General features: G+C 40.4%; 1 protein-coding gene across 2 annotated transcripts in view; it reads left to right on the plus strand.

The window, feature by feature from the left end:
* piwil1 (piwi-like RNA-mediated gene silencing 1) overlaps window positions 1–12,959 on the plus strand; it is a 49,869-nt gene that overhangs the window by 16,035 nt on the left and 20,875 nt on the right. For both annotated transcript variants that reach the window (XM_087999848.1, XM_087999849.1), the window contains 7 exons: window positions 656–767; window positions 906–1,029; window positions 2,126–2,243; window positions 3,142–3,256; window positions 4,092–4,279; window positions 7,914–7,986; window positions 12,145–12,345. In XM_087999848.1, the coding sequence (XP_087855974.1) occupies window positions 656–767; window positions 906–1,029; window positions 2,126–2,243; window positions 3,142–3,256; window positions 4,092–4,279; window positions 7,914–7,986; window positions 12,145–12,345 (931 nt within the window). The remainder of the gene's footprint in view (window positions 1–655; window positions 768–905; window positions 1,030–2,125; window positions 2,244–3,141; window positions 3,257–4,091; window positions 4,280–7,913; window positions 7,987–12,144; window positions 12,346–12,959) is intronic.

A 12,959-nucleotide genomic window follows, 5' to 3' on the forward strand; every position in this document is an offset into this window, starting at 1 on the left:
AATCTTAATTCCTGATATTTGTTGAATTCAAATTCCCCTGTCTGCCACAGTGAGATTTGAACCCAAGTCCGCAGAACATTACCTGGGTCTCTGGGAATTAACAGTCCAGTGATGATATCACTAGGCCTCCCCATATATTCCACACTTGCAAGAAACCGTAGGCCAGTTCAGGAGAGCTTGTTACCGTGGTGTGAAAGTTTAACTGGTGAAACTTCCAGAAATTGACAGATTATTAAGCAACTAACCAAGGCTTTCAGTTTTGAGTATTCGTGTAAGGAAGACTGCACAGAACTGGGAAAGAAGCAGTTAAGTCAAACCTAAAGAGTTGATAGAAGGTCTTTTTTTCAAAACTTGAAGCACTAATTGATGGTGTTGGGGAATAGATGAGACTGGCTGTAGTTTTAAGATCTTTTATCAGTGTTTCTATATTTAAATAGCTTGTTTTGTTTTCCTCTGTGTAATAAGTGGAGATTTCCTTTATAAGGAAACAGTCTTTTGTACATGTCATGTGATGAATGACCACCATAATAAATAAAAACAAAATCTATCGAACCACATTTCATTCTGGAGTCTGACTTGGCCAGTAGTAAATTCCACTTAGATCATAGTAATGTATTCATTCATCAACTCATTCAGTCATCATGGTGACTCCTAGGTACAACAACAAGACTTACCGAATTGATGACATTGATTGGGTTCAAAATCCACGAAACACCTTTAAAAAAGCAGATGGATCTCAAATCAGCTACATAGAATATTACAAGAAGGTACAACCATGTTGCATTAATCTTCAGTTTAAAAAAAAAAGTTCTGATATGTCAATTTCTTTAATTTTTGACCAATATGTTGAAAGGTTAGGAATGAGAGAGAATTTGAGTTACACCTTTTTTTTAATTTTTTCATAGCAATATAGTACAGACATCACTGATCTGAACCAGCCAGTGCTTGTCAGTCAGCCCAAAAGACAAGGACCTGGAGGTACTACTATAGGACCCATCTGCCTCATTCCAGAGCTCTGCTATCTTACAGGTAATAGGAATTGAAAAGATGGGCTAATTTGGGGCGATATGTAATAATCATTTTGTGTGCATAACTCAGTTTGAAAGCATATTCCATGTCAAAGAGTGCATCTTATTGATAATGTCACATTCTGGTGGCATGGCAGTGCCTTTGAAATAATTCATTACCTTCAAGTCACTGAAGCATGGTTTTTGAGATTGGCTAACTATACCAAAGAGAGTTAAACCTGCGACCTTTTGCCTATTTAGTTTCCACATTTCTCATTCTTGAAGCCGCTAGGAGGAGATGTAAATGTTGTAAACTAGACTTTTACAGTTGTAACTTAGCATTTAACCATAATTGTCAGCACATGCTGTAGAATATTGTATAGATTTGTTTCATTGGTTGTGAATTGAAGTATGCTGGCCCAAGGGACATCTAGTTTGTCTGCTGAATATTTGATCTGTACTGAAATTAGGTCTTGGTGTGAAAAGATGATTTGCTGCGATAGCTGCACTTTCAAAATGCATAATAAGCTTCAGAGTGCAGCTTGTGAATGTAGAACTGTGTGTCAAAATCATCATTAAAATGTGGCTCCGTCCTTCTCGTGCCCTTGTTTGGGTTTAATTCATATAGCATGAAGTAGCAGCTGCACTTGATTCAGCAGCGGCATTCAGTATCAATATTTTGGCTGATCCTCAGTGTTGCCTTCCATGGCAGCACTTGACTCTGAGTAAGCAAGGTTCTGTCGCATACCAGGTTCTAAGGACAAAATAATCAGTGAAACTGCAATGCTGAGAGGATACTGCACTAGTGGAGGTGCAGTACTTCAAAAAGCAGTGTTTAAGCAAAGGCTGACAGCCTCCTCTGGTAAATAATTTCATTGAAGAAGAGCAAGCAAATTATCCAAAATCTTTGCCAATATTTATCCCTGAATCAACACCCACAAAAACGTATGATCTGGTCATTTTTACTTTGCTGTTTTAGAGTTTGCCAAATGCAGTTGGCTACTGTTTCCTATATTACAACAATGACAATACCATAAAGAAACACTTCATAGGCCAGAAAATGATGTATGTGAAAGGCACCGTTGTAAATTCATGTTTTCTTTCTTTATAATTTACAGGAATGACTGACAAAATACGTTCCGATTTCAATGTTATGAGAGACCTGTCTGTGCATACAAGATTAACACCAAAACAAAGAGAACAGCGGTTATGCCGTTTCATGGACTACATTCAAAAGTACGTTCTTAAATGAAATTAAATTTGGAAAAAAATAATCTGGTGATCATAAGTATGAAAATTTTTGTAATGTAGCCCATTGTCGTAAAATATTGAAGCCATTTCTTTCAGTGGGCTATGGTAAAATGTTTCAATTTGTCAATTATTTTAATTGTCTTTTCTGATTCTCTATTCTCTCTTAGGTCAGCAGATTAAAGTTTTTAAATACTTTTTAATTTCAAGTAAAAACAAAAGGACTCTGCTGTAAATCAGACAAAAATAGAAATTGCTGAAAAAGCTCAGCGGGTTTGGAAGATCTGCAGAGAGTAATCGGAGTTAACATTTCAGGTTATGTGACCCATCCTCGGACCTGCTGAGCTTTTCTAGCAATTTCTATTCTTGTCTGTCTTTTAATTTCAATATTTACTGCAGTCAGTTCTACCACATTTTCTTTGGCCTTCACAGTTTGAGCCAAGCCAACATTGGAACTCTAGTCTGAACCTGGTTGCACTACTTACATTAAGATGTACTGTAATTTAAGTTCTAGCTTTTTAATAAGTCTGACGTTGGGGTACACCAATTTGTGTAATTTATTCAATGTACAAGGAGTATATGGCGCAGAAATGGACCATTTTGAAAATTGTTCAATGTCAGTGTTTATATTTAGGATTTCATTCTGCTATCTGGCTTTACAGCATCAGATTATTTTCTGTGTTCACCTGGTCTACTTAATAAACTCATGGGATAGTTCTGGCTCTCAAAAGCAGCAGATTTTCTCAAAATAGTCACTATGATCTGAACTCTGTTACACTTTGTTTTGAATTCATGTAGGGGAATTTCTTTTCTGCATTGAAACTGAAGTAGACTTATAGATTTGCTGTTATTAGGTTACAATGATTTTTAAACTTCTTAAAAACAGGGATGATAATGTCCAGAAGGAACTCTCTGATTGGGGTCTCCAGTTTGATACTGAGTTGCACTCGTTGTCTGGTCGAGTTGTGCCTTCAGAGAAGATCCACCAAGGTGGAAAAATGGTAATGTGCATTAGAAATCTCACCCAGATTGCAAATGGATGTAAGTTTGTTTATGTCCACATAAGGAGCTAAGTTCTACATCTAAATAGTTCTCTAAGCTACTCCATAGTACTAAATTGCTTCAGCATCGAATCACTGCTAGTGGTTAAGCATAATGTGACAATACCCTCTGAAGGTAAATACATGGAGTCAAGTGTCACCTGTTTTCAACCATTGGTCATGAATGTCTTATTTCAGGCAATATATTAGATTGTCTACTGTATTGTGAGCTGCAATATGTAGCTTGTGCAAGAAATTATTGACATTAAGTGCATAAAAGTTAATTTAAGAGCAAGCATTTGTTACAATGGGCAGTCTTGATGGAAAAGTGAGTGACTTTTAGAAATTTGGATTTATTATTAGCATGACTTTAGTTCCTTTGTTCCCAGGCTAGAGATGGCCGTTCATTTCCTTGTGACTTTTTAAAAATCATTTAACTAAATCCTGATTTGTGTTTGATCTTACCTAATATAGGGCAGCAAGGGTGTGTGTGCAAAGAGGGAGGGGATGGAGGTGTTGGAGGAGGAAAGACTGACTGCATTTTGCTGTCAGTGATCATAACTGCATTAGGTTCAAGATTGTTATGGACGAGGGTTGGCCTGAAGTCAAAGTAATTGCCTAATTTAGCATGTTTGAGGCTTCATTCCCAAATTTCTTGGTTTTCTCTTGACTTTTTCTTCTGTGATGTATAGTTTAGGCATGTGTTGGAAAAAGCTATTTTTGTATGTTTTTGTTTAGTTGCACCTTTTATGCTCTGATTTAAGTTTTATATTGTGTGGATTCCATTGCTTTTCAGTTTGACTATAATCCTCAAGCAGCAGAGTGGTCCAGAGAAACCAGAGGCGCATACCTGATTAATCCTATTCCACTGGAAAATTGGGTGCTGATTTTTACCCGAAGAAATGTTGATGTAGCTCGGAGCCTTTTCCAAACTCTAGGCAAAGTAGTAAATGCAATGGGCATTAGAATGGAAAAGCCATTAATGTAAGTACTCAACCATACTTGTATGGTTCATACTGAATGCACTGTTAGTCTTCATACTCCTGACAATTCTTGGAACATGAAAAGAAATGGACCATTTAATCCTCGAGCCTGCGGCCTGACTCAGATTGTGGCTGATCTGTGACTTGACTTGAAATATTTACCATAACAGATTTTGCTTAAGCAAAACAAATTAACAACAGTTAAAATTAACAGTTGACCTAATTTGCTGGAGAATTCTAAACCTCTATTACCCATGACTTGTATCATAACATGGCGGTACGCTGGTTCAGTGGTTAGTGCTGTTGCCTCATGGCACTGGGGACCTGGGTTTGATTCCACCCTCAGGTGACTGAGCAAACTCCACACGGGCGTTGTCCCCATGCCTGTGGGGTTTCCTCCACGTGCTCCTGTTTCCTCCCATGTTCCAAAGATGTGCGGGTTAGGTGGATTGAGTGTGGGGAAGTTAAGGGTTACAGGTATAGGGCGGGATGGTCTTTGGATGGTCGGTGTGGACTTTGGGCTGAATGGCCTGTTTCCACACTATAGGGATTCTATGATTTCTACAATTTGATTAATAACTGCACTATTCACAATGCATACCGTAACAGTCCACGTCCAAATGTAGGGAGACATGTTTGGGTTGATAAGTGACAAATAGTGTTCACACCCTCCAGGATTGACAACCCGTTTGATTGGCATCATATCCACAAAAATGTACTCCCTCCTCCACCAGTGCTCAGTAACAGCGGTATACTTTTGCAAGATTATATGGTTCCTTAGATCGCACCTTCCAAACCCATGACCACTTCCATCTAAAATGATGACATCAAATGACTGCAGTGGTTCAAGAAGACAGCTCTCCAGGGCATCCCCTCAAGGGATGGACGATAATTGCTGGCCCAGTCAGTGGTGCCCATGTAGCAGCAATGCTAATGGATGAATGAATTTAAAAAAAAACAACTGAATTCCTAAGAGATCAAGCTGAGTTTTAAGTTGTTCTTCCCTTACTCCTAGGTTGCTGAGCCAGTGGAAAAGATTCTATGTCCAGTCTGTTACAGAAATAAATCCATACAAGTGAAAGCTCTTATTAGATTCTCCTGTCAGTGTAACTGGTTGTCCATAAGTGCCTGATCTGCATTGTTGAACTTTATCATAGATGCAAGGAAATTCAACACCAAAAAATGAAACCCAAGGGGATGGTGACAAGCTTTGAAAGATTTGTCTCTTAACACTCCTCATCAATATCACACCTAGTGAAACAATATAATGATTATGGTTTTGATTTTTGTATTTTAAGCCTGCTCATACATTCTGAAACTGTAAATGTTGTAACAACGGGGGAAACAAATACTTGAAAATTTAAATGACAAAGTTTAGTTTGTGCCCAAGGCAGCTCCAAGTTGTAAACATGATTAGATTTAATTTATTATTTCTCTGATGGAAAGCCAAGTTCTCCATCTTCATACAGAGGAACTTCGATTATTCGAACGACTCGGGCAGGGAGCATTTTGTTCGGATAACCTAATGGTGGATGACACCGTTTAGCCAAGCATTGGGACGTTGCAATCTTGCCAGATAATCCAAAATTTGGATAATTGAATGCCAGATAATTGAGATTCCTCTGTATATTATTGGCTCCTCAAATAGTTCATTCACAACACTCTCTCGTTGTAATGAAGTGGTGTCAGTGCCAGACTCAAGCATTAGAAGACTAGCATAGTTAATTAACATGGAATTAGTCCCTTGCACTGGGTCTCACTTAGAATTCCTACTCCAGTGAAGAAAAATGAACATCTTTGCATTGTTATTGGACTGAAGGGTCTGTTACCATGCTGTACACCTCTATGACTGTTGGATACGAAACAAAGGAAATTGATCAGATGGTCTGTCTTTGGAGAAGATCAATGAACAGCAACTTGATCAGGGACTATTGTCTGCAGCTGGTATCAAAGTGGCTACATTCCGTCAAATTTACTTTTTCAGTGATGTCTGTTCCACTGGTGACTCTCCATGTAATAACTGCCTATGACCATGGGTAACCAGCTCTGTACAGCATCCAAGCTTCAGTTGGCAAATAACTTGTCGGACAATGACTGTTTGTTTCCACCTAGAGAGAGTCTATATTTTACTGGCATTACTCTGTCTAATTTCCTGCTGGGAATCAGAAACTCAACCTGAACAATTACATAATTTCCCTGTTGTGTGACGAGAACAAAGACTATGTATTTTGAGGTGAATGGCTCACCTTACTTCCCATCCATAGTCAGAGATATACAGCACAGAAACAGACCCTTCGGTCCAACTCGTCCATGCCGACCAGATATCCCAACCCAATCTAGTCCCACCCTGCCAGCACCTGGCCCATACCCCTCCAAACCCTTCCTATTCATGTCCCCATCCAAATGCCTTTTAAATGTTGTAATTGTACCAGCCTCCACCACTTCTTCTGGTAGCTCATTCCATGCACGTACCACCCTCTGTGTGAAAAAGTTGCCACTTTTATATCTTCCCCTCACCCTAAACCTATGCCCTCTAGTTCTGGACTCCCCCACCCTAGGGAAAAGACTTTGTCTATTTACCCTAACTATGCCCATCATGATCTTATAAATCTTTATAAGGGGTCACCCCTCAGCCTCTGACACCCCAGGGAAAACAGCCCCAGCCTATTCACCCTCTCCCTATAGCTCAAATCCTCCAACCCTGGTAACATCTTTGTATATCTTTTCTGAACCCTTTCAAGTTTCACAACATTTTTCCAAAAGGAAGGAGACCAGAATTGCAGACAGTATTCCAACAGTGGCCTAACCAATGTCCTGTACAGCTGCAACATGACCTCCCAGTACTCAATACTCTGACCAATAAAGGAAAGCGTACCAGGCGCCGCCTTCACTATCCTATCTACCTGCGACTCCACTTTCAAGAAGCTATGAACCTGCACTCCAAGATCTCTCTGTTCAGCCACACTCCCTAAGACCTTACCATTAAGTGTATAAGTCCTGCTAAGATTTGTTTCCCCAAAATGCAGTACCTCACATTTATCTAAATTAAACTCCATCTGCCACTTCTCAGCCCATTGGCCCATCTGGTCAAGATCCCGTTGTAATCGGAGTCTTTGCTGTCCACTACACCTCCACTTTTGGTGTCATCTGCAAACTTACTTACTGTACCTCTTGTGCTCACATCCAAATCATTTATATAAATGATGAAAAATAGTAGACCCAGCACTGATCCTTGTGGCACTCCACTGGTCACTGGCCTCCAGTCTGAAAAACAACCCTCCACCACCACCCTCTGTCTTCTACCTTTGAGCCAGTTCTCTACCCAATGGTGAGCTCTGTCTGTGTTCCATGATGGAATATATTCCCCAATCACCTGAATGGATGGTTGTCAGAGGAACTGACTAGAAAGTTTAACTGAGTATTTTCAACCGTTCATTTCTGTACGAGGTCAAGCCTGTACAGATGAGTAGCAATTTTGGTGAGTATTTATAGGCATTATTGGAATTGTTACATGGGCAGGATCCTCCCGTGACTACTTTCTGTGGCTGTATTTTGCAAAGTTAGCTAATTGCTATCAATTTAATCTGGTCACTTATTTGTTTTAAAAAAAAATAAACTGACTTTTTTTATTTTAGGATTGAGGTAGAAGATCGCAGTGAGGCATTTTTGAAGGCTTTGCAGTCTAATGTTACTCAGTCCACAAGAATTGTAAGAACATATTTAAAGATTTAATCCAGTTTTACCTTGCTCCTTTCAGTTGTGTAGCATGGGAATTAATGACGGGAGAATTTATTTTTTATGGATCCATGTGACCCTTTGGAAAAGTAAAAAATCTGAAATCTGTAGAAGTGGAGGGATAAATGAACAAACTGCAAAAGAGTTTTGTTTATATGACCTTAAAATGTGATTCGGTATCAAGTATACAACTAGCAGCAATGCAAATCCTGCTCATATCGCTGGTTGAGCTAGAGTTAGAATATTGTTTCTGGTTTTGGGTACTATCCTTTAAACCTTACAAGAAAAGATTACTGAAAAATTCACTCCTGATTTTATGCCAAAGCTTTTGTCATCAGATCTCAGTAATGGAGGCTTATGAGAATTGTGATGTTCTGTAGGTTTCAAAATATTCAAGATTTTGAAGGGTTTTGATGACAAAAAATGAGATGGTTGTGTGATAGGTACAGGGAGCGTTCTAATTTTTTAGTAATGGTCTCCTGTATAAAACCTCTCCAAATATTAGATAAAATTAAATGGATTGAATAAATAACAAAGATGGAAACAGTCACAAAGAATCGATAGAACATTACAGCGCAGTACAGGCCCTTCAGCCCTCGATGTTGCGCCAAACTGTGGAATCAATCTGAAGCCTATCTATCATATACTATTACATTTTCATCTATATGTTTACCCAATGACCATTTAAATGCCCTGAAAGTTGACAAGTTTACTACAGTTGCAGGCAGGGCATTCCTCGTCCCTACTACTTTGAGTAAAGAAACTACCTCCGATATCTGTCGTATATTTATCACCCCTCAATTTGATGCTATGTCCCCTTGTGCTAGCAATCGCTATCTGAGGAAAAAGGCTGTCACTGTCCACCCTATCTAAACCTCTGATTATCTTGTATGTCTCAATTGAGTCAACTCTCGACCACCTGCTCTCTAATGAAAACTGCCTTAAGTCCCTCAGCCTTTCCTCATATATGACCTTCCCTCCATACCAGGCAGCAAATTGCCTCTGAACCCTTTCCAAAGCTTCCACATCTCAAAGTTTGGGTGAAGATTTGTAGCTCGGGTGCTCGTTGTTGTGGTTCTGTTTGCCGAGCTGGAAATTTTTGCTTCCACATCTTTCCTATAATACAGTGACCAGAATTGTACACAGTGCTGCCACACCAGAGTTTTGTACAGCTGCAACATAGCCTCATGGCTCCGAAACTCACTCCCTCGACCAATAAAAGCTAACACGCCATATGCCGTCTTAACAACTCTATCAACCTAGGTTGCAACTTTCAGGGATCTATGTACATGGACACAGATCTCTCTGCTCATCCACATTACCAAGAATCTTACCATTAGTGCTGTACTGTTTATTCATGTTGCTCCTTCCAAAGTGAATCACCTCACTTTTCCACACTAAACTCCATTTGCCATCTCTTAGCCCATCTCTGCAGCTTATCTATGTCCCTCTGAAACCTGCAACATCCTTCAGCACTGTCCACAACTCCACTGACCTTCGTATCATCGGCAAATTTACTAACCCATCCTTCTACACCCACATCCAGGTCATTTATAAAAATGACCAACAGCAGTGGACCCGAAACAGATCCTTGCGGTACACCACCAGTAACTGAACTCCAAGATGAATGTTTCCCATTAACCAGCCACTCTGTCTTCTTTCAACTAGCCAATTTTTGATCCGAGCCGCTAAATCACCCTCCATCCCATGCCTCTGTAATTTGTGCAATAGCCTACCATGGGGAACCTTTATCAAACGCCTTACTGAAATCCATATATACCACATCAACCGCTTTACCCCCATCCACCTGTTTGATCACCGTCTCAAAAAACTCAATAGTTTGTGAGGCATGACCTACCCTTTTCAAAACCATGCTGACTATCCCTAATCAAATTATTTCTCTCTAAATTATTATAAATCCTATTTCTTAACTTTTTCCAACTCTTTTTTTTTACCCACAACCGAAGTAAGGTTCACTGGTCTATAATTACCAAGGTTGTCTTTACTCCCTTGAATAAGGGGACAACACTGGGTATCCTCCAGTCTTTTGGCACTATTCCTGTAGATAGTGATGACATAAAGATCAAAGCCAAGGACACTGCAATCTCTTCCCTGGCTTTCCAGAGAATCCAAGGATAAAGTTCATCCAGCCCAGGAGACTTAACTATTTCACACTTTGCAGAATTGCTAACACCATCTCCTTGTGAGCCTCAATCCTGTCTAGTCTGGTAGTCTGGAGCTCAGTATTCTCCTCGACAACATTGTTTTTTTTTCCCAGTGTGAATACTGACAAAAAAATTAGAGCTTCCCCTAACTCCTCTGACTCCACGTACAACTTCCCACTGCTGTCCCTGACTGGCCCTAATCTTACTCTCGTCATTCTGAAATAAAATATATACTTTTAGAAAGCTTTAGGGTTTTCCTTGATCCTATCTGCTAATGACTTCTCATGTCCCCTCCTGGCTCCTTTTAGTTCTCTTTTTAGGTCTTTCCTGATTAGGTTGTAACTCTCAAGCGTCCTAACTGAGCTTTCATATCTCATCCTAACATAAGCCATCGCCTTCCTCTTGAAAAGAGTGCAACTTCTTTAGTAAACCACAGCTTCCCTCGCTTGACCACTTCCCTGCCTGGCAGGTACATACTTATCAATGTCATGCAGTAGCTGTTCCTTGAATAAGCTCCACGTTCCAATTTTGTCCATCCCCTGTAGTTTCCTTCCCTATCCTATGCATCCTAAATCTTGCTTATTTGCATCATAATTGCCTTTCCCTCAGTTAAAACTCTTGCACTGAGGTATATACCTATCCCTTTCCATCGCGAAAATAAACATAACTGAATTGTGGTCACTATCACAAGTGCTCACCTATCTCCAAATCTAACACCTGGCCGGGTCCATTACCCGTACCAAATCCAATGTGGCCTTGCCCCTTGTTGGCCTGTCTACATACTGTCAGGAAACCCTTCTGCGCACGCTGGACAAAAACTGACTCATCTAAAGTACTTGAACTATAGTATTCCCAGTCAATATTGGGGAAATTAAAGTCTCCCATAACAACTACCCTATTACCCTGGCTGTTATCCAGAACCATCTTTGCAATCCTTTAGTCTATATCCCTGGAACTATTTGGAGGCCTATAGAAAACTACCCAACCAGGTGACCTCCTTTCTTGTTTCAAACTTCAGTCCATACTCCCTCATAGACGAGTCCTCAAATGTCCTTTCTGCCACCTTAATACTGTCCTTGACTAACAATGCCACACCTCCCCCCTCTTTTTCCCATCTTCTCTGTTCTCACTGAAACATTTAAATTCTGGAACCAGCAACAGCCATTCCTCTCCCTGCTCTATCCGTGTCTCCGAAATGGCCACAACATCGAAGTCCCAAGTACAACCTGTGCTGCAAGTTCTCCGACCTTATTCTGGATGCTCCTGGCGTTGAAGTGGACACACTTCAGACCATCTTCCTGCTTGTTGTGCACTCGTCGACCTTGAAACCATGTTTCTGACATCACAACTATCAATCTACTGGACACGAACTACAGTTTAGGTTCCCATCCCCCCCAGCTGAATTCGTTAAACCCTCCTGTATAGCATTAGCAAATTTCACCTCCCTGTCCCCATGATATTGGAACCCCTCTGGTTGAGGTGTAGACCATCCTGTTTGCAGAGGTCCCACCTACCCCAGAAAAAGTCCCAATTATCCAGGAACCCAAAACCCACCCTCCTGCACCATCCTTGCAGCCGCGTGTTCAATTCCCCTCTCTCCCTATTCTTCACCTCGCCAGCACGGACACCAAACCAGAGATAATAACTCTCTATTTGTTCTAGCCCTAAGCTTCCACCCTAGCTCCCTGAATTTCTGCCTTAAATCCCCACCCTTTTTCCTACCTATGTGGACCATGACTTGGGGCTGCTCCCCCACCCCCTCAAACACGATCAGAGACATCATGAAACCTGGCACTTGGGAGGCTGCCAGCTGTGAGTCTCTCTCATTCCCACAGAATCTCCTATCTGTCCTCTTAACACCTCTGTCCTCAGCTCCTGGAAAAATGGATCCATTGCAATGATGGTCTTGAATGAAGTATATTAAAGTGGTAATTCTGTTTTCAAATTACATTCTTTTGCTCACCAGGTTGTTTGTGTCCTTCCTTCTAATCGCAAAGACAAATATGATACCATCAAGAAATACTTGTGCGTTGAATGCCCAACCCCAAGTCAGTGTGTAGTTGCTCGCACCTTAAGTAAGCCACAAGCATTGATGGCTATTGCAACAAAAATTGCATTACAAATAAACTGTAAAATGGGTGGTGAACTGTGGAGTGTCGAGATTCCAGTAAGTATTTGCACTTGAATAGAACTCTCCATGCTTTATTGTATCGCGAAATGATGTATTACTTTAGCAGTTTTTTTCGCTAATTAAGTAAATCAGACTATAGTCTTTGATATTAAAGACTGGTTTGTTGTATTACAGCAAAAGAGACCAATGTTGTTTCATGTTTCCTGGATTGTGGGTTTAAACATCCATCAAACCAAGAATGCAGTAACAAATCAGCTGTCCATAGTCTTGCAAGGCAAAATGGTGACGCTGAATTGGAAGGCCTTATGGTTTTGGTGCTAACCTAGCTATCAGAGGTAGTCAGTTCAAATCCAAATCTGACTTTGTAAACACATTTTAATTGAATGTAATTTCCTGATCTTTATATCTGGAAAAATTAGCATGAAAGCTGCTGGTCTATTGTAGAAGCATAGTTAGTTCATTGATGGCCTTCAATCCTGAAGAAGGGCTCATACCTGAAACGTCGATTCTCCTGCTCCTTGGATGCTGCCTGACCTGCTGCGCTTTTCCAGCAACACATTTTCAGCTCTTCAAAGCAATGAACCTATCTTTTTCACTGGGCCAGACCCACATGCAAACTTAGTCCTGCACTGGTTGATTTTTAAAGATCT

This window comes from Chiloscyllium plagiosum, unplaced genomic scaffold (assembly GCF_037043375.1).
Source record: "Chiloscyllium plagiosum isolate Xiang-an unplaced genomic scaffold, Cpla_swu_hap1 HiC_scaffold_24, whole genome shotgun sequence".
Lineage (NCBI taxonomy): Eukaryota > Metazoa > Chordata > Chondrichthyes > Orectolobiformes > Hemiscylliidae > Chiloscyllium > Chiloscyllium plagiosum.